At 42.1% G+C, this 21,512-nt stretch overlaps 1 protein-coding gene across 1 annotated transcript in view; it reads left to right on the plus strand.

The window, feature by feature from the left end:
* Positions 1-21,119, plus strand: part of NUP205 (nucleoporin 205) — a gene marked incomplete at both ends in the record, with an annotated part of 77,501 nt that extends 56,382 nt beyond the window's left edge. Inside the window, 10 exons of the mRNA XM_080701798.1 lie at positions 706-844; positions 3,136-3,262; positions 5,227-5,303; positions 7,370-7,498; positions 7,680-7,806; positions 14,114-14,280; positions 17,269-17,392; positions 18,038-18,166; positions 18,828-18,901; positions 20,967-21,119. Of these exons, the coding sequence (XP_080557924.1) occupies positions 706-844; positions 3,136-3,262; positions 5,227-5,303; positions 7,370-7,498; positions 7,680-7,806; positions 14,114-14,280; positions 17,269-17,392; positions 18,038-18,166; positions 18,828-18,901; positions 20,967-21,119 (1,246 nt within the window). The remainder of the gene's footprint in view (positions 1-705; positions 845-3,135; positions 3,263-5,226; positions 5,304-7,369; positions 7,499-7,679; positions 7,807-14,113; positions 14,281-17,268; positions 17,393-18,037; positions 18,167-18,827; positions 18,902-20,966) is intronic.
* Positions 21,120-21,512: the final 393 nt, after the last annotated feature.

Here is a 21,512-nt window from a genome sequence, read left to right on the forward strand (position 1 = left end):
CAGTGAACCTATGATTCTCCTGTCTCATCCTCCCAAGTATTGGGATTACAAGCGTGCTCCATGCCTGGCTGAGAGTTATTATTTTCACCTTAAATAGAGTTGAGTTAAATAATTTGCAGTTTCTGAAATATTATCACTTTTTTGTGCAAAGCCTCGTATCTTCATATATTTAAGTAAAATTTGTTTTTATTATACAGCTCAGAGATTTAATTTTAAAGGTTAAGTGATTTTGCAAACTCATTTTAACTCTCAATCAATTTTTATTTAATGGGCAGTTTGGATTCATTCTTGCTTGAGTATAAGTGAGGAAAATTTGAAGAAAGTAAATTTTTTTGAAAAAGGTAAACTTTTTTTTAACACTGAGCTGTATCCTCTGCTCAAGTAACTTGATTTTATTTATTATGCACAGTCTCTGTGACACAAGGAAACATTACATAAAAATATGTAATGTTTGAGAAGTTTGAGTATTGCCTTGTCAAGTTGTACATGTTTTCCTTAATGAGATTTTTCAAAATCACTGAACTCATTTTTAGAAAGCTGTACATTTGGGTAAAAACTGATTTCCTTGAACAACCGGCTGTATGTGCCACAAAGTATTTCATAGTACCTTAACGTAATCGCCAGCTGTGTTTTATCTGCCATGTAAATAAATGCTAAGAAAATGTTGATTTTTGGACTGTTGCTCTCTCCTTGGTTGAAATGAAGCTTGTTTGGCCTGCGAGAACCCCCGCTATTCATCCCGGCGCCAGTGGATCGCTACCGCCAGATTCTCCTTCCAGCACTCCAGCTGTGCCAGGTCATCCTCACATCCAGCATGGCCCAGCACTTGCAGGCAGCAGGGCAGGTGAGGGGATCGTTGTTTAGAAGCTGTCTAGGGCAAGGTCCTCTTTTACACATGCAGAAACCGTTTGCCCAGAAAGCTCGAGTGGATTTACCTTCGTCTTACTGTTTGTCGCAGAGCTGGGTCTAGAAAACAGACCCCTTGTATTTTGCTCTGAATTACATCTTGTTTGAATCAAACACTCTAGCTCATTAATAGAATAGTGAGATAGAAAGTAAGAGATCAAAATTTGTTCCCCTAGAGAAGAAAATGTTTACTGTGATAGGAATAAGCTAGTTTTAAAGGTGTAGTTTAACCAGGTATTTATGGAAAGAAGGATATGCTGACTTTGCAGAAAGTAAAACTAAAAGCTGGGCTGGGGACGCATGCCTGTAATCCTAATGCTTGGAAGGCTGAGACTGGAGGATCACAGGTTCTAGGCCAGCCTCAGCAACTTAGTGGGACCCTGTTTCAAACTTTAAAAAAATAAATAAAAGTTGGGTGTGGTGATGCACGCTTGTAATCCGAGCACTTGGGAAGCTGAGACAGAAGGATTGCATGTTCAAGGCCAGCCTCAGCTACTTAGTGAGGGCCTCCACAACTTAGTTTCAAAATAATGGATAAAAAATAGGGCTGAGGGTGGTGCTTGGAAACAGTCCTCCTGGATTCCATCCCCAGTGCTGTGAATGAATGAATGAATGAATGGGATTGTAGCTCAGAGCCAGAATGCCCCAGGGTTCAGTCCCCAGTACCACGGGGGGGGGGGGGTATAAAATACAGTGCCTCTTTTATATATGATTTTTACAGAATGAAATAATTTAAATAAGTGAATTTTCTATCAAAAATGTCTTTCTTTAAACACCAGAAATGAGTTTTATTTTTATAGTTTTTCAGTGAACTCTTCAAAAATACTTATTTCTGTTTCTATAGTAATATATAATTTAGCTTTAATTATCTAATCAACCTCATTATCACAAATCTGCAGTCTTCTATTGCTTTATTATATTTGAGACCCTCAGCTATTCTGAAATGTTTGGTATCTGGTATTTAGTATCTGGCTAGTGGCTGCCATTCTGAAGTGACACCTGTTTTACACTGCAGCGGTCTGTGTGACAGCTTACTCTTCTCGCTTGGGGCCATTGGGTTGGTTCTTTCCTTCTTCACTGAGATTGAGAGTAGTAGCGGGACATTACGTAAGACCCTGGCGCAGTGTCACCAGTCTTGTGTTGAGTGTAGCAGAGGGGGGGGGGGCTTTTTAAAGGACTTTTGAGCTCCCCATCCAGCAAATGGAGGCTGAGGCTGGGAGTAGGTGCTAAAATCACTGGAGATTCAGGTGCTCGGCTTGTTTGTCCTGTTTTGTTTTGGCTTAGTCTCTGCCTTCAAGGCATATGTTGAGATAGTCATTAGGGAGAGTGCTGAGAGACTCCTCCATAGAGCTGTGTCTCCTTTGTTTTTACCACACCCAAAGGAGAACTAGACAAAAGCTTTTATGTGATTGTTTTCCTGTTAGACTTTTCATAAAGCAACTTCTTGAATTCAGTAGCCGTTTTATACCCATTCATTTAAAATTCTTATGTAATTTCATTTGTATAAAAAAAAAAGACATGATAGTACAGACTTGTCATCCCAGTATTTGGTAGGCTGAAACAAGAATTTCAGGTTCGAGGACAGCCTCAGCAAATAGTGAGACTCTCATCAACCTAGGGAGATCCTGTTTTCAAATAAAAATAAAATAGGGCTGGGGCTGTAGCTCGGAGGTAGAATGCCCCTGGGTTCCATCCCCAGTGCCACAAAATAAAATAAACCAAACAAAAGAAAATGCCAGGCATGGCACATGACAGTAATCCCAGTCTATGGGAAGTAGAGACAGGAGGATCACAGGTTTGAAGACAGAGTCAGCAACTTAGTGAGGTACTTAGCAACATCCTGTTTAAAAATAAAAAATAAAACAGGGCTGCAGCTGTATCTCAGAGATAGAATGTCCCTAGGTTTTACCACTAGGCAAACACAAACAAAATAGGGCCAAATAAAAGTTTTCACACATTGGTTTCAAGTTATACTGTACTCTTCTGCAGTAGCCTTTAATATTAATTTATAAGTTTTGAAATAGTTTTTATCGTTAGCTTTCTTGTGCATTTTAGTTGCTTTCTTCCTGAAGGAATAAACCAGGTAAGTGCAGGAAATGATTGCTTTTTTATTCTTCTTCATTCCATTTAATTACTTGCTTTACCATTACTGAAAAGATGAAGTAAACATTCATCCTTCACTTCTCTTCCCTTCTACCCGTTCCTCCCACGTTTCCTGCCCCGGCTCAGGTGCTGCAGTTCCTTATCTCCCATTCTGATACCATACAAGCCATTCTCCGCTGTCAGGATGTTAGTGCTGGCTCTTTGCAGGAATTGGCTCTGCTGACGGGAATTATAAGTAAAGCAGCACTTCCAGGTGAGTTGATTGTGTCGGATGGACTTTTCATAGTTCTCTACAGACTGACATAGACTTAATAGAATCAGGTTTTGTTATTCTGGAGCCTTATATGACTTATTGAAATTGGTCCTGCAAATAGAGTTACCACCCTTTATGTAAGTACTAAGTTTATTATAAAAATAATATATCCTCAGCTGAGCACAGTAGCACATTGCTCCCCTTGGAAGGCTGACAGGAGGATCTAGGTTCAAGGTCCAGCAGCTTAGTGAGCCCTCAGCAACTTTTTGAGACTCTGTTTGAAATTAAAAAATAATAAAAAAGGTCTGGGCATGTAACTCAGTGTTAGAATACTCCTAACTTTAATCCCCAATACTACCACTATACACAGAAAAGATGTATGTTCATTAGTAAAACATTTAAAAAGTTGGAGGACCCCCCACACACACACCCAGAACAGGGGGTTGAACCCAGGGGCATTCTACTCCTGAGCTACACCCAGCCCTGTTTTTTATTCTTTAATTTTTTTGAAAAGGGGGGTCTCACTAAGTTATGGAGGGCCTCACTAAGTAGCTGAGGTTGGCTGTGAACCTGTGATCCTCCAGTCTCAGCCTCCCAAGCACTGGGATTGCAAGTGTCCCCACCACGCCCGGCTCTTGCTCTGGAGGAAGAGTGAGGCACCCCTGATCCCCCGCCCAGTATTTTTCCTTTCTGAAGATGCGTCAGCTGAGCCCTTTGATGCAGCTGAGCACAGTGCTTGCTGCAGTACAGAAGCCTGCGCTCCTCTGAGGAGATCTGAGTCCTCTGCACCCAGCCTGCGGGTGTCAAAGTCTGACTCCGTCCACTGTCCTTTGATGACACAGGCCAGGCCACCCTTCCCACTGTACTGAGGGCCCAGGAGTGCGATGGTTTTTCTCTTCGTTTGTCCAAGACTTAACAGTTTACGTTTACTTCCCTGCAAATTGTGGAATTTGTTGGTTTATCTTCTCTCCTCTGTGCTGCTTTGAGGGGCAGCTGAGAGCCATAAGCTGGATCACGCTGCTCGCTCCGCAGGGATTTTCTCTCAGCTGTCAGTCCTCATTGTTGATGGCCTGCGTTGGCCACTTTTTCCTTCTATGCTGAACATTCATCTTAGAGGTCTGAACTCTTTCCCTAGAAAGTAGTTAACCTCTGAGTTTAGAAGTGTAGGAACTTTTAACTTTCTTGTGGATGGTTATAAGTGAAAGATTTTTCTTGAAAACTTTAAAAATGTCTTTCGAAATCACCACTTCAGTCTGGGTTTCAGACTTTATATAAATGTCCATGTGCTGGTATTGGCATTATTAATCTATGAAAGGCATTTACAGCTTTATAAAATTATATTTCTTGAAACTTATGGGAGCTTGGCATGCTGCTGCAGTAATCCAGTACTTGGGAGACTGAGACAGGAGGATCCACATTCAAGGATGGCCTCAGCAGGTAGTTACACTCTCATCAGCCTAATGAGAGCCTGATTCAAAAAATAAAAATTAAATAAGGCTGGGTGTGTAGTTTGGAAGTAGAATGCCCATGTGTCCAATCCCTAATAACAAAAAACAAAACAAAACAAAAATTCCAAAAAAAACCCAAACTGCTTTTATGGCAAGAATCTGTTCATACACAAAGAATATACAATCAGAATCTTGTCTTAGGGATATATATATATATATATATATATATATATATTTTTTTTTTTTTTTTTTTTTTTTTGGTTCTGGGATGGAAACCAAGGGCATTCTACCTCTGAGCTACACACCCTGCCCTATTTTATTTTATTTTTTATTTTGAAACAGGGTCTCACTAAGGACCTCACTAAGTAGCTGAGACTGGCCAAGAACCTGCGATCCCCCTTCTCAGCCTTGCAAGTACTGAGATTCCAAGCGTGTGCCACCACACCCAGCTTCATTCTAGTTTTTAATGTTTATTTTAGTATAAAACTGTATTTAACACTATTGCAAATTTTGTAGGTATATTAAGTGAACTTGATGTTGATGTAAATGAAGGATCTCTAATGGAGCTACAGGGACATATTGGAAGATTTCAGGTAACTGATTCTCATTTCTTTTAGTAGTAGTTTGAGATTTGTACAAAATATCACCATCTTCCAACCGTCCTCCCCATTCTGCTCCTTAGATTTAGGCAACCCCTTTCAACAGTTAAAATTGATTCTTTGTGATCTCTAAATAACACATTTAATTTCTGCTACCTAATTTTTTCCATTTTGGAAATCATCTTTTGACTTTCCACTCAAAAAAATAAAGAGTTTAAATCTGGTAACTCCTTTTCTTCTACCACAGAATATGTATATTTCTCATATTCCCTGAAGCTCAATTATACTTATATCTTTGGTTAGATTAATATTTAGTGTTACATTATTATGATTGTAAATGTCATTGTTTGATCAAGCCATGGGCAGTACTGTTACTCTTCCATGGAACATTTTGTTTTCCTTAGAGTTAATCATTGCTACTGAATCTTTTTTTTAATTTGCTTGGTTTTTATGTACTTACTACTAATTTATTCTTAAACTCTCCTTCAGATGTATAATCTCCTTTCAATATATTCTAACATAGCACATACTTTATCAGTTAAATATTTTATCATAGCATTTCTGGGAGCCTCTTGGCCTGCTTTGATTTGAATATTTTTACTCCTTATTAGTTATAGAGTAATTATATGAAATTCATATTCCATTGTTTACATACAGTTTTCTTAACCTGTCCTCTTTTCATAAACATTTTTTGTTTTTCAAGTTTTCAAAACAAAAGTGCTAGGTCCGGGGATGTAACTTAGTGGTAGCAAGCATGAGGCTAGGGGTTTGAGCCCTAGTTCTACTAAAAGAGAAGTAAGACTTACCTGCATTTTTGCGTACATATTTTAAGTTCTGGATTAAATAACGTAGATGGTATTTATTTATACACATATATACATAGTACAATTTGACATTTTATTATACAGCTTTCTAGAAAGGGACACTATCCAAAAACTCCAAAAGGACCTTCCTGATAGATCGTTCATAGCATTTTATGTGTAAGAAAAAATAGGTAAGACTATTTTGGCAAAATAAATTCATATTATACTTTGCTCTGTAAGTTATACTATATCCAAATTTATTTAAACCACATATGCCTATTATATCTATAAAATATATGCTTTTGCTGTGTGTCAAACACTTTAAATACAGTACAGTTTCCCAGATAATTGTGACAGTAATCTTATATGAGGAATCGTTACTACCATTTTAGAAATGTGAACATTGAGAGCTGGGAGCTTGGGAGGTTGAGGCTGGATAATTCCAGATTTGAGACCAGCCTCAGCGACTCAGTGAGACTCAGCAACCTAGCGAGCCCCTATTTCAGAATAAAAAGGGCTGGGGGTTGCGTCTCGGTGGTAGAATGTCCCTGAGTGCCATCCTTAACAAAAAAGAAGGGAACTGTGAACATAAAGGCTTGAGGAAATTAGGTCACTTGTCCCAGTCACATAGCAAAAAGTTACACTTGTGGATGGAACCCAAACCCATGTGCCACCCTCTGGATGTTCTGATGGTTTTGAAAAGCTTTTCTTTCTCTCTGAGATCCATGGGAACAGTTGTCTTCTGAGATGGAAAGCACCAACATTTCAAATAGTAACATTTGCATTTTCTCTGTCAAGACTACCTATATATTCTCCCCCCTTACAGAAGTCTCTGGAAGGAACCTCAGGCTGTTCCAGTTTAGCAGCCTGTAAGTGGGCCTTAGAAGAAATTATGGTTGGTTGTGAACCATCTTCCAGTTGCAGTCTTATTTTGTTCTTCATCTGTTTGTTGTGTTTCTGTTAATGACTATATCCCAAAGAATTATTAAATACTTTTTATGACATATAAAATTCCATGCCAGATTATATTGGGGATTGCTAAAAAGAGATTTTTTTTTATGAGTTCCTACCTTTGCAAAAAGCTAAATTTTAATAGTGCTACTTTTAGCTGGCTCAGTTGGAAGATTGCAGCAGACGCTTTCAAGAGGCTTCCATTCTCCACTTAGTTTTCCTCTTTTTTCCCTCCAAGAGGGAGAGGTCACTAAGTTTGAACACATTCAGCTAGGTATCAGTGAACTATCTTTTTCTCTTCCTCAGCGCCAGTGTTTAGGACTGCTAAGTCGCTTTGGAGGCTCCGACAGACTGCGACAGTTTAAGTTTCAAGATGACAACGTGGAGGGAGATCGAGTGAACAAGAAGGACGAGGTCGAGCTGGCCATGCAGCAGGTGGGAGCAGCCCTCCTCCATGACCGTGTCTCAAGTTTGTGTGTCAGGGAAGACGGGCAAAAATAACACGTGTTATTTTGCAAGCTTATCTAGAACCTTATTCTCCTTCAAATCTAGATTTCTATGACATGAGCGTATCTTGGAGGCTAATATTTTTGTTACTACTGTTTTTCCGTTGTAGATTTGTGCCAATGTAATGGAATATTGCCAGTCACTCATGCTACAGAGTTCCCCCACCTTCCAGCATGGTGTGTGTCTTTTTACCCCTAGCCTCTCAGAAACCGTTAATAGAGATGGACCACGACAAGGTGAGCCCTGTTTTTTGCTGTATCTGAAGAACAAAGTTGCTATGATATGACACAGCTTTCCATCCTGGAGCCAGTGAGATACAGTCCTTTCCTTATATGAGTCATTAATAGAGAAATTTAAAGATGACTTTTTAGAGAAGGTGTAGGAGGTACTATTGTTGGGCCTGCGTATAAACCTCAAGAGAATAGAGAAATTCAGGATTTTCTGAGACTAAATCTACAAGAGCTGTGTGAGGGAGGGTGGTTTTAAATAGTACTTGAGATCCCAAAGCAAATATCTAGGACTGTTGAGTGAGCTAGCTGGGTAAAAAATATAAAAACACAGCAGGCATTTTTATATGTTAAATCAGCTTATGCAGAATTCAGTCTAAATTGGGTTTAGTATTATAGCTCCAAATTTGGTATAACACAGCAAAGTAAAATTTAGATACAAAGTAGGCTGACGTAGCCTGTGATTTCCTAATGAGTCAGTCAGTCATAGGGAAGATTTGGAATATGGGGTAGGACTGCTTAAAGCTGCTATCCTATGGACACTCAAAAGGCAAAGCTCATTCCTATCTTGGTAGTGGTGATGGCCTGCTCTGGTTGTGGCTTGAGGAAGTCTTTGGGTAAGATTTCTGAGAATATTACTTTTGGGGGGGGCACTGGAGATGGACCCCAGGGGCAGTCTACCTCCAAGCTACACCCCTAGCCCTTTCTTTTATTCTTTATTTTGAAACAGGGTCTCACTAAGTTGCAGAGGGCCTCACTAAGTAGGTGAGGCTGGCCACAAACCTGTGGTCCTCTGTCTCAAGCTTCTCAAGTACTAGGATTATAAGTGTGCACCACCACGCTCAGCCTGAGAATATTATTTTAATAATATCTAGCCTTATATACATACACACGCACATACCTAAGAAGTCTTAACTGTTATAAAATATCCTAGCTAGTAGGATTATACTTTTTTCAAATTGAGGTAGTATTTACATACAACAGTATTTACCCATTTTATTTTATTTTATGTTTTGTGGTACCAGGGATGGAATCCAGGGGCATTCTACCTTTGAGCGACACCCCAGCCCTATTTTTTATTTTTTATTTGAAACAGGGCCTCACTGAGTTGCAAAGGGCCTCAATAAGTCACTGAGGCTGGCCTCGAACTGTGATTCCCTTGTCGCAGCCTCCCAAATGCTGGGATTACAAGCATGTGTCACCATACCCAGCTATATTTACCCTTTTTAAAAATTTATTTATTTATTTAGTGTGGCACTGGGGGTGGAACCCAGGGGCGTTCTACCTCCAGGCTATACTCCCAGCCCTATTTTATACTTTATTTGGAAATAGGGTCTCACTAAGTTGTTGAGAGCCTCACAACTGAGGCTGGCTTCGAACCTGCGCGATCCTCCTGTCTCAGCCTCCCAAGCGCTGGGATTACAAGCGTGCGCCACCATGTCCGGCCTTTATTTACCCATTTTAGATACCCAGTTTGAATAGTTTTGGTAGTAAAATATAGTTGTATAGCCACCATTGCAATAAAAATAGAAATGATTCCTTCTTCCTTAAATGTTCTTCTTGCCCCTTTGCGTTTGGTCATTTCTTTCAACCCCTGGCCGGAGGGCCTGCCGCTCTGCTTCCTGGTGGTAGTCCTGCCTCTCCCACTGTGTCTGTCTGCTTCTGTCTGTGTTATGTCTGGGGAGTTTTAGTTTCCAGCTGAGGAGGGAGGGAGGGGCAGGTTCTTATGTGGTATGATTTGTTTATCATTCTTGGAAGCAGATATCCTACTCTTTTTTTTTTTTTTTTTTTTTTTTTTTTTTTTTTTTGAGGTGCTAGGGATTGAATCCAGGGACTCCAGGCCAGCCACATCCCCACCCAGCAGAAGTCCTTAGTAGCTCATAAGATACCTTTCAAGTAGTAATTTCATTTGGAGTATACTTTCAAAGATGAAAATATGTCTTAAAGACATTCGGGAAGTAGCTGTAAAGATTTATAGTCATAGTCTATGAGGTGAAATGGCTAGGTAATATAAACTTGAAACATAAGACACTTCCTTTGGCTTAGTGAAGTAAATTAATATATTCTCTGTGGTTCTAGCTTCCTCCTCTGTAATCAAAAAGTTTGTTGCCAAGCTGGGTGTGGTGGCGCACGCTTGTAATCCCAGCATTCCAGAGGGAGACTGGAGGATTAGGGTTCACGGACAGCCTCAGATTCTTAGCGAGGCCTTTCACAACTCAGTGAGACTCTGTTTCAAAAAAATAAAAAGACTAAAAAAAAATTGTGCTGGGGGTGTAGCTCAGAGGTAACAGTGCCCCTGGGTTCCATCTCTGGTACTATTAAAAAAAAAAAGTTTGTTGCCAGGAGGATCACTCTAGAATACAAAAGGGCCACAGCCACACTGGAGGATTCAAACCCCTGCCCTCCAGCACATGAAAGTGTCTTTCTAGTCCAGGTATCTCCACCAGTGTGAACAGAGGTCATCGTTACCTTGCAGGGTCGTGGAATGGTTGGAAATCCTATGCAGAGGCCCCTTTTCATTCGCAAGAGGAGGTTCCCTGTCGCTGACCAGTAACTTTTAACCTGACCTGTTTCCTTTCTAGCTGGCAATTGGTAAATGAGCATCAGTCTGTTTATTAATCTTATAGGTCTGTTCTTGATGGAGACCTCTTGTCTTAAAAAGGCAATGCTTAGCAACCAGGCCTGGTGGTGCACACCTATAATCCCCGTTCTTGTGAGGCTGAGATAGGAGGATCACAGGTTTGAGGCCAGCCTCAGCCATTTAGCAAGAGCCTGATCAGTTTACCAAGATCCTGTTTCAAAATAAAAAATTAAAAGGGGTGGAGATGTGGCATGGAGGTAGAATGTCCCTAGGTTTAATCCCCAGTACTTTAAAAAAAAAAAAAAAAAGTAATGCTTTTTTTTCTCCTTGAAACTAACTTTTTTGGGGGAGGAGTACTTGGGATTCAGTCTAGGGGTGTTCTACTTTCAAAGTACACCACCACCCTTTTTATTTATTTATTTATTTTGAAACAGGGTTTTGTTAAGTTGCTGAGGGTCTAACTAATTTACTGAGGCTAGCCTCGAACCTATGATCCTCCTGTCTCATTCTCCCAAGTACTGAGATTGCAGGCATGTGCCACCATGCCTGGCCAAAACTAACCTTTTAAAACAAATGTAATCTGGGCATCATATGTTCAAACAAATTTGTAGTTTTGTCATTTAGTCTTCAGTAACATTTACCATATGCTAGTAATATATCACTGATAATTAACGAAAACTTCATTTAGTTGCTTTTCCATTTGAGGTCTTACATATCATATCTCTGTTTTTTCCCTTTGGTAGGATCTTGCTATGTCACTGGGTCTTGCTACTTGCTGAGGCTGTCCTTGAACCTGCAGTTCACCTGTCTCAGCCTTCTAAGTACTGAGATTACAGGTGTGCATCACTGTACCTGGCTCTTTTTTTTTTTTTTTTTTTTTTTTAATTTTGAAACAGGGTGTCAGTAGGTTGCAGAGGGTCTCACCAAGTTGCTATGGCTGGCTTCAAACCTGTGATCTTCCTGTCAGCTTCCCAAGAACTGGAATTACAGGTGTGCATCACCACTCCTGGCTCATATTCTTCTTTTTTTTTTTTTTTTTTTTTTAATGCGGGTCTAGGGATGGAACCCAGGGGCATTTGACCTCCGAGCTACACCCCCTACCCTATATTTTATTCTTTATTTTGAAACAGGGTCTCACTGAGTTGCAGAGGGCCTCACTATAGCTGGGGCTGGCTGCGAACCGCGATCCTCTGGTCTCAGCTTCATGAATGCTGGGATTATAAGCGCGCGCCACCACACCCGGCTCTCATATTATTCTTTTATATTTAATTTTTTTCTAAGGGTTCTATTAAATTCCTGAGCCTGGCCTTGAGCCTGCCATCCTCCTGGCTTAGCTCTCCAAGTACTGGGGTTACAGGTGTGTGCCCTTGCACCTGTCTTGTGTTTAATACTTAAAGTCTTATATATCGATTGCTATTTTTTCTTGGGTGCTTTTAGGGTTAACAACCTATTTCCCCCGGCCAGTTCTAGGCACATGGATGAGGGATATGTGGTCTCACAGGTCTGAGAATAGAGAGGCAGTTTAATCTAGCGGCTGAGAAGAGGTCGAAGCCGGGGGTGGCTGCTCACGCCTTTAATCCCAGGAGTTGGAAGGCTGAGGGAGGATCACAGGCTTGCGGCCAGCCTTCGCAGCTTAATGAGGCCCACATCAACCTGGGGAGGCCCTGTTTCAGAATAAAAACAAAAAGCATGAGAAGGGCTGGCTGTAGCTTGGAGGTAGAATGCCCCTGAATTCAATCCCCATTTCCACAAAACGAAAAAAAAAGGAGTTTGTGACAAACTCCCTGGATGTGAGTCCCAGTTCTGTTAGGGAATGCCTTTACTACTGATACAACTTCAGGAAAAGTTACTTGTTCTCCTTGTGCCTAAATTTACTTACCTGCATGGAAATAAAAACAAGCTCTCTTCCAATGAATTATGATAATTGTGTTAATATTAAAATTTAACGTGCTTTAAGAACGGAGCCTGGCCCTGAGTAGTACCTGATATTGGCTATTGTTAGATTTTCACATAGCACATTAATTCTTAGCTGTGATCCAGAGGCCCTTCCTGCAGCACATCTGCTTCCCAGACCATAGAGTTCAAGGCCTCTGTGGGACTTGTCTCTGGACCCAGTTTCCACACGTCATCCTTATCTGATGCCTGTCGGCCTCTGAACGCTAATACTACTAGACACGAGCAAGGTAGTCGTTGTAGGGACAGCTCCTGGAGTGCTCTGGGGTCCTCTACAGTAGACCGTCCTCTGGATAGCTTGTGGATTTCTTTTCCCAGGGTTGAGGTCACAAGCTGTCATCTGGGTGCGAGGATGCCCAGCTTCACCAGGAGAAGGCGCTGTATAGTGACCTAAATTGTGAAGATGGTTACATCTTTATTAAAGGATGGAAAAGAAAGCCTGGCAAATCAGAGCTCATGATTAGTTACAACATCCTCCAAAAGTATATCCCCTGCACAGAAGATCTGTGAGATCTGACTTCAGAGCAAGTTCAGGGAGTTGGTAGTGAAGGAAGCAAGAATTTCAGCAATGGCAGTTGGGGCCATTAAACAAGGATTATCCACAAATTTAACTTGAAGTGACTGAGGGATTTCCACAAAACTCCTCAGTCGTTAGAAGAAGATACTCTAATTACACTACACAAAACACCTCTAGGATGGTATTGTTACTGTTCTCCTTCTTACTGGGGACTGAACCTAGTGGCATTCTGCCTCTGAGCTACACCCCCAGCCCTTTTATTAATCTTGTATCGAAGCAAGGTCATGCTAGGTTGCTAAGTGTATCAGTCTGTTGCAGAGGAGTGATGCACTTAGTATCACCCTTAAATCTGCAGTCCTTCTGTCTCAGCTTCCTGAGTAGTCAGATTATAGTCATGCACCGCCATGCCTAGCTTCTGCAAACAGTTTTTAAGTCATCCCACTTTTTCTTTCCACCTTCATGGGAAGGTAGCCTGGTGAAAGGCAAATCATTTCATTTTGCTATTTAAATAGAGTTGTAGTAAAAGACTTAGCACTTAATTCTAGTTATATTTTTGTAATATTTTAGTTCTTGTATCTTTTGGAAGAATGACTTTGAACTGTCAGTTCAGTATCCAGAAATATGTAGTCTAGTAAATATGTAGTAATATCAGAGCTATTGGGTAAAGCAGAAACCTGGGGTCAGGAATCCCAAAATTGCTAATGCGTATTATATGTGTGTGTGGGGGCGATACAGCAGTATGTAACTTTCACAAGAGTTCTCAGAGGGGACCTTAAAGAGGTATTCTCAATAATGGAAAAGCTCAGTGAAGGTCGACCAGACATGGTTCTTTCTGTCTTAGGGTCTCCAGCCTTCTGTCTGTATGTACCTGATTACAGTAGCTCCTCGTCTTTGTTCTTTGAACTATCGTTGGTGCTTGCACCTAGTCGTAAGCCGGGTGTGGTGGCACACACTTGTCATCCCAGTACTTAGGAGGCTTAGGAGCACCATAGGTTCGTGGCCAGCCTCAGTTACTTAGTGAGACTCTCTGCAACTTAGTGAGACCCTATTTCAAAATAAAGAATAAAAAACAGGGCTGGGGGTGTAGCTTGGAGGTAGAATGCCCCTGGGTTCCATCCCCAGTACCTCAGAACAAAACATTATCTTGGATTGGTTTTAATGATCGTTTACATGTCCTTAGATTCTGGAGCATCTATTGTTGAAACAGATCATTTAATATTCACCTGATGCTAGTAAGTAAAACATTGGTTTATATCATCTATTAGACACCCAAGCTCCAGTGGTTCCATATTGGCGCCTGCCCGGCTTGGGCATTATTGTCTACCTGTTGAAACAGAGTGCCAGTGATTTCTTCAGCTATTACGACAGTCACCGACGCAGCGTCAACAAGCTACAGAACGTAGAGCAGCTTCCCCCGGATGAGATCAAAGAGGTAGGACCCTGGTGTGGGGTCTTCTTGAGAAACCACTGCTTTTACTAACAGGGGTGGGGGTACTGGTCTCAGGCCTGGGAGTGAGGATAATACACTCACCGGGACTGAAGGAATTGGAGGGATTCTTCTGTGACTGGAAGAAGAGTCTCTTTCTCACCTTTGCACCAGCCTCATCAGCATAGATACTGTGGATGAAAAAATGGTTATGTAGTCCCATTCAAGAACATAGAAAGGCAGCTGGCCTTTTGAAGGAAGAGTTTTGGGTAATTTATACTCTGAAGTCTGGGCCGAGAACCAGCAGTTCTACTGCAGATGTTTATTCAGTAGAATTTAAGTGTCTCTGTGCCTTCAGCACCTTTAGTATCCACTTAGCAGAATTTTCAAACCAATGGTTTAGCATGTCAGGCTTGACCACCTTCTCTCAGAGACCCAGAATCATCATTCTGCTGACTTTACTGTAGCTAAACAAGCTAAGTCACTAGACGTGTGTGTGTGTGTGTGTGTATGTTACCAAGGATTGAACCCAGGGTCACTCCACATCTGAGATGTGCTCTCCATCCCTATTTTGATCTTTATTTTGAAACAGGGTCTTGTTAGGTTTCTGAGAATCTCTATGTTGCTGAGGCTGTCCTTGAACCTGGGATCCGCCTGTCTCGGCCTCCCAAAGCACTGGGATTGCATGTGTGAGCCACCCCACCCCACTAGGCTCTCTTGAAGTTGCTGGCCTTCTTTTCCACTTGCACAGCTGAGCTGTAAGGCATTGCGTGGCCGGTTTCTAACAGTGCTGAGGCTTTGTGGTGTCCTGTGGCAGGCTGGATACTGCGCTATCTTTTTGATTCACAACAGACTTCATAAAAAATTCCATGCTACTAATAAGAATAGCCCCAGCCTAGGCCCTCTGATCACTCTTGATAATCACAGGGAACTTTGGTCAAGCAGACCCTGAGCTGCCTGAAAACACGAGGCAGGTGACGTGCGAGGAAACTGGCCCAGGAGGACACAGCTAGGAGGAGCAGGGTGACAAGGGTTCCTGACTAGGAGGAGCAGGGTGACAAGGGTTCCTGACTAGGAGGAGCAGGGTGACGAGGGTTCCTGACTAAGAGGAGCAGGGTGACGAGGGTTCCTGACTAGGAGGAGCAGGGTGACGAGGGTTCCTGACTAGGAGGAGCAGGGTGACGAGGGTTCCTGACTAGCTTTGGAAGGTTTACGTCTGGCAGCCCTTCCTCCCTGTGTGTGGTTTGTTGAGTTCCTCAGTATACACAGGTTATTGATTCCAGGCACCCTTGCTCCTACCCTGGTGCATATCATAATCAGCCTGCTTGGGTCCATTATACAAAGGGTGCGGCATTTGTATATAATGCTCACTATCCTTTACACTTTAAATCATCTCTAAATTACGTATAATACCTAATACAATGTAAATGCCATGCAAATTGTTATACTGTATTTTTAGGGAATAGTGATAATGGAAAAAGTCCAAATGCATTCAGCATAGACGCAGGTTTTTCTTTTTTTATCTTTTTGTGGTACTGGGAATTGAACCCACAGGCCTCTACCATTGAACTACACCCCAGACCGATTTTCTTATTTGGAGATAGGGTCTCACTCAGTTGATGAGAGTTTCACTACTTGCTGATGCTGTCCTTGAACCTGCGACCCTCCTGTCTCAGCCTCCCAAGTACTGGGATTACAGGCATGCACCACGCCTGGCTATATACAGGGTTTTTTGTTTGTTTGTTTGTTTGTGGTGCTGAGGATGGAACCCAGGGGCCTCTACCTCCGGGCTACAACCTTTTTTACATTTTATTTTGAAACAGGGTCTCACTAAGTTGCTGAGAGCCTCACTAAGTAGCTGAGGCTGGTTTTGAACCTGTGTGATCCTTCTGTCTCAGCCTCCCAAGCGCTGGGATTATAAGTGTGCACCACCACGTCCGGCTAGATACAATTTTTTTTTTCGGGTCTGGGGATGGAACCCAGGGGCATTTGCCCTCCGAGCTACACCCCCTGCTCTATTTTTTATTCTTTATTTTGAAACCGGGTCTCACTGAGTTGCAGAGGGCCTCACTAAGTAGCTGAGGCTGTCTGCGAACCGCGATCCTCCAGGTCTCAGCCTCCCGAATGCTGGGATTACAAGTGTGCACCACCACGTCCGGCTAGATACAATTTAAAAAAAAATAATTTTGACATGTGGTTGGTTGATTCTGCACACGCAGAGCCTGGGATATGGAGGGCCATGTCTGTTGTATGACGACCTGCATCATCATATTAAAGCCGGGGCATCCCGTGAAGCCCCACTTCAGTACACCTGTGTCAAACCCAGTGTCCAAATACTAAATTAAGCCAGGCGTGGTGGCACATGATTGTAATCCCCACGCTTGGGAGGCTGAGACAGGAGGAATGTACAGGTTGGAAGCCAGCCTCAGCTACTTAGTGAGACCCTGTTTCCAAATAAAATATAAAATAGGTCTGGGAATATAGCCCGGAGGTAGGAAGCCACTGGTTCCACCCCCAGTACCACCACCACCCCTCAATTAAACTACTGGGCGCTTAGGTGTTTGCCAAATTGAAGTGTGTTCGGGGGGGCTTTGGTTGACGATTGCACGTTTGTTATACCATAGTCTGTGTTCATTTCCTTCAGAAGATGCCTGACAGCCATCGCAGGGATTCTCCATCTCATTGTTTCATCTTCTACTTGAAAAACTTGTTTTGTTTTAATGTGACAGGAAATTCAGGGTTGGTGGGCCCGTTAGCGGGTTGGAAATGTCTGTTTCTGGGACAGAGTTCTCAAAAGGCAGCAGGTGAACATTCCTCTTGTGAATTCAGCTGCTTCCTTGGCTCTCATCTTTAGGTGATGAACTGTTGTCCATGAGGAATTTTAACTTTATTAAGTGTTCTCCACAGCACTCATAGCCACCTGCATAGAGTGAACTTTGTTAAGTTTGTTGTGATTAATATCGCTCTAAGATTTCCTCTCTTTCCTTCTTTTAGTTGTGTCAGTCTGTGATGCCTGCTGGTGTTGATAAAATTTCCACTGCCCAGAAGTATGTTTTAGCGAGACGGCGCTTGGTCAAGTTGATCAACAATCGAGCTAAGCTGCTTTCCCTTTGTTCGTGTATCCTGTGACGTTTGAGACCTCAGTGTGGGAGCTGTTTACTTAATCTCACGTTGTTGGGCCACCAAAACCAGAGGGAAGGAGATGGGACTACTGTGAATTTTCTTTCCATAAATGCCTGATATGTTTCCAAATTACAATTTAAGTTTCCTTTCAGCTTTTAGAGTAGAGAGTAATACCATAATTCAAACACTATTTTTGTTTGGTATTGGGGATTGAACCCAGGGGCATTCTACCTTCGAGCTCTGCACCCCCAACCCTTTTTATTATATTATTTGGAAACAAGGTCTCACTAAGTTACTAACAACTTCACTAAGTTGCCGGGGCTGGCTGTGATCCCCCTGCCTCAGCCTCTCAAGTACTGGGATTAGAAGCATGCGCCACCACACATGGCTAATACAGACACTTTGTGTCTGGGCAGGAGTTAAGGTCTCAAGACTGGGCACAGCACCCTGGGGTCCCCACCTCCCTCTCCACAGACCTTGACGCTTTCTCTGAAGGCACCTCCAGAGGAGCCTCAGCCCTACCTGGTACACTAAGGTTGTAGGGGCTCTGTTATGTGAGTGCAGTGCTCCTTTTTCTCCTTCTCAGAAACTGGTTACTTAAAAATACGCGATGAGGTTATGTCCTTTAACCTGCGCTCAGTTATCATAGAGACCTGCCTATTTATACTTTGGCGCCATCTGGAGTACTACTTGCTACATTGCACACCCACGGATTCCCAAGATTCCTTGTTTGCCTCCAGAACCTTATTTAAAAACAGAAGACTACAAGGTAATATTTTGAAAATGGTTTATTTCAGTGCCTTAAAGTGTTACTTTTCTTTTGATACAAGATCTCTTTTTGTTGTCTAATCTGAACAAACTCCTGGGCTCAGGTGATTCTCTTTCCTCAGCCTCCCAAGGAGCTGAAACTGTATCTTAGGGCCACCACACTCAGCTACTTTTATTTTTTATGTTTCAGGTTACTAAGTGAATTAGGTAAGCAAGAACTACACAGTCAGTAGACATAGCTATTTTTTATTTTACTTTCGGTTCATGGAAAATTATGCTGAGCGTAAGAGTACTGTATGGCCTGCTCATCAACCATTCTCTAGCACCTTACAGTTAAGGGCTGCCACGGCCCTAGGGTCCGCTGGTCCAGAAGAGTAGAAGTGGGCAGCCACTTGCCTGTGGTTCTTACTGCGAGAGTGAGCGTCTGTGCCCCGGGAGCATGTGTTGGATCCCCTGGGCAGGAGGAAACAGAAGGGAATCTTAGGACTCTGGCATGGACCAGTGAAGTCATCCCCAGAGGCCTCCACGGCTTGAAGTTAAGAGCTGTATCCCAGTCTGGACCTGTGTTGTTCATGATGCTGTTGTGCATTTTTGGCAGATTCTTCCACTTTGTAGTAGATACCCAGCTGCAAAGCTGATGTGACTATGTCTCTTATCTCTAGATTCCTACTCCTCGGACACCAATCTGGATTTTAGAAGTGCACTAGCCGTAGTAAGCCAACATGATATAGACCAGGTAAGGTCTTACTCTCATAATCACTTTTCTCTCTATTAAAGTAAAAAGGAAAGCCTGGCATGTTAATAAAGATCGTAGTATTCAGGGTTGCATACACAGACCTGACCTGAATTCTGGCTAGCTGTGTAGCTGGGAACAGCTTACCTTCTGAGCCTCTGTTTCTTCATTTAAGAACTGGGAATGATAATTGAACTTCAGAAGGTCTTGCCAAGCTGGGCATGGTGTTACGCACGGTAGTCCCAGTACACTGGAGGATGAAACAAGAGGATTACAGGTTCAAGGACAGCCTCAGAAGCCAGGTGTGGTGTGGCACATGCTTGTAATCCCAGGACTTGGAGGCTGAGACAGGATCACAGGTTCGTGGCCAGCCTCAGTCACTTAGTGAGGCCCTCCACAACTTAGTGAGATCCTGTTTTTAAAATAAAGGATAAGCCGGGCGTGGTGGCACACGCTTGTAATCCCTGTGCCTGGGAGGCTGAGACAGGAGGATCGCACAGGTTCGAAGCCAGCCTCAGCTACTTAGTCAGGCTCTCAGTAACTTAGTGAGACCCTGTTTCCAAAAATAGGTCTGGGAGTATAGCCCGGAGGTAGAAAGTCTCTGGTTTCCACCCCCAGTACCACACACACGCACACACAAAATAAATAAATAAATAAATAAATAAATAAATAAATAAATGATAAAAATTGAGGTGGGGATGTAGCTCGGAGGTAGAATGAATGCCCCTGGTTTCATTCCCCAGTAACACACACACACACACACACACACACACACACACACACACACACACGGACAACTTCAACCTCAGCAATATAGCAAGACTGAACAACTTAGTGAGACCCTGTTTCAAAGTAAAGCATCAAAAGGTCTGGGGGATGTAACTTAGAGGTAGAATGCCCATAGATTCAATCTCTAATAACAAAAACAAACAGGGAAAAAAGGCCATGTCAGAGTTAAATGAGGTTTTGTATATGTGAAGCTCCCAGTAGCGCCTCTTACTTAGGTGGTTAGGTGTTCTGTAATGAGTAGGCATTATGATCTGTGAGTCATCTTTCTGCCACTATAACAGAATTCCTGAAATAACTAACTAAAGAAGAGAAAAGGTTTACTTGGGCTCACAGTTTTGGAGGTTCTAGCCCAACACTGGAATACCTGTTGCTTTGGGCCTCTGGTAGCCATGCCAGATGGCACACGGAGTCATCTGCTCATCTCGTGGCCAGGAGCAAGAGAGAAAGGAAGAGGCAGTGATCCCGCACACTGCAAGGGCACACCTTCATGACCTGTGAACCTCCCACAGGTGCACCGTGCTGACCAGACCCTTAACATTTAGCATGTAGACTTTTGGGGGACATTGGTCATGGAAATTGTAGCAATCTGGAAATTGCTGTTATCTTTTGATTAGCTTTGTAGACTTTTTAGGCACAAAGTATCTTTCAACATTTAATTTTTTAGGAAATAACTTAATGGCGAGATTGAAAGCAGCCATTAAAATATCTACTGTAGCCAGGCTTGGTGGCATACACCTGTAATCCCAGTACTTGGGAGGCTGAGACAGAAGATCTTAGGTTCAAGGCCAGTGGACAGTAACTTAATGATACCCTGTTTTTTTTTTTTTTTGTTATTGTTGTTTGTTTGAGTACTGGAGATCAAACCCAACATATTTGGTCAAACCCAACCTTTGAACTATACCACCAGCCCTTTTTATTTGTTTATTTTAAAACAAGGTTTCGCTAAGTTCCTGAGGCTGGCCTTGAACCTGTGATCCTCCTCTCTCAGCTTCACAAATACCAACATGCCATGTGAGTGCCACCACACCTCGCAGAGACATTCCAGGTCAAAAGCTGTCACTATTTAAAACAGAAAGAAGAAAATACACTAGTATTCCTACCAAAAATTTCTAAGGTAGAAAATGAATACTTGGTTAATTTGGTGCCACATTACAAAAATCTAAAAATATCTTACACTGGAAAGACGGGATTACAAAAATGGAAAGATGTTTTAAATGGGAAGACACGGACTGAAAGAAATCTGTGATCAGCAACTTTAACAATGTTGTGTTACCTCTAGCTTCAGGCTGATGCCATCAACGCCTTCGGAGAATCACTACAAAAGAAGCTCCTGGATATTGAAGGTTTATATTCAAAAGTCCGGTCTCGCTATAGTTTCATCCAGGCCCTTGTCAGACGTATCCGTGGCCTGCTGAGGATATCAAGGAACTGAGAGCGTTTACTCACACTCTTCAAGGGAAGAGATGAAGTGGGGAACTGTCTCCTTTTTATAGGTTACTTTGTTTCTAAATTATGACCAAAAATATTTTGCTATTTTTCTTTATATATGGACATCTTTTCTGTAAACTTCTTTACCTGATTCATCCTCCTTAGTAAAAGAAATAAATACTTTTTAAAAAAACAAAGCAAATCTATGGTCAGTGACTTGAAATTTTACCTAGGAAGTGATCGACATTATTGGAAATCTACTAAATAAACCTTACACAGAGGTGTAAATAAAAGGTAAGTCTGAAATTTTCGTTTTTTTCACCCTTTGTACATACATTTCACTTTTAGGATAAGCAGTTACTCTATAAGGTAGACTGGATAGTAAACTATAACCAGG

This window comes from Muscardinus avellanarius, assembly GCF_963383645.1.
Source record: "Muscardinus avellanarius genome assembly, chromosome: 9".
NCBI classification, from domain to species: domain Eukaryota; kingdom Metazoa; phylum Chordata; class Mammalia; order Rodentia; family Gliridae; genus Muscardinus; species Muscardinus avellanarius.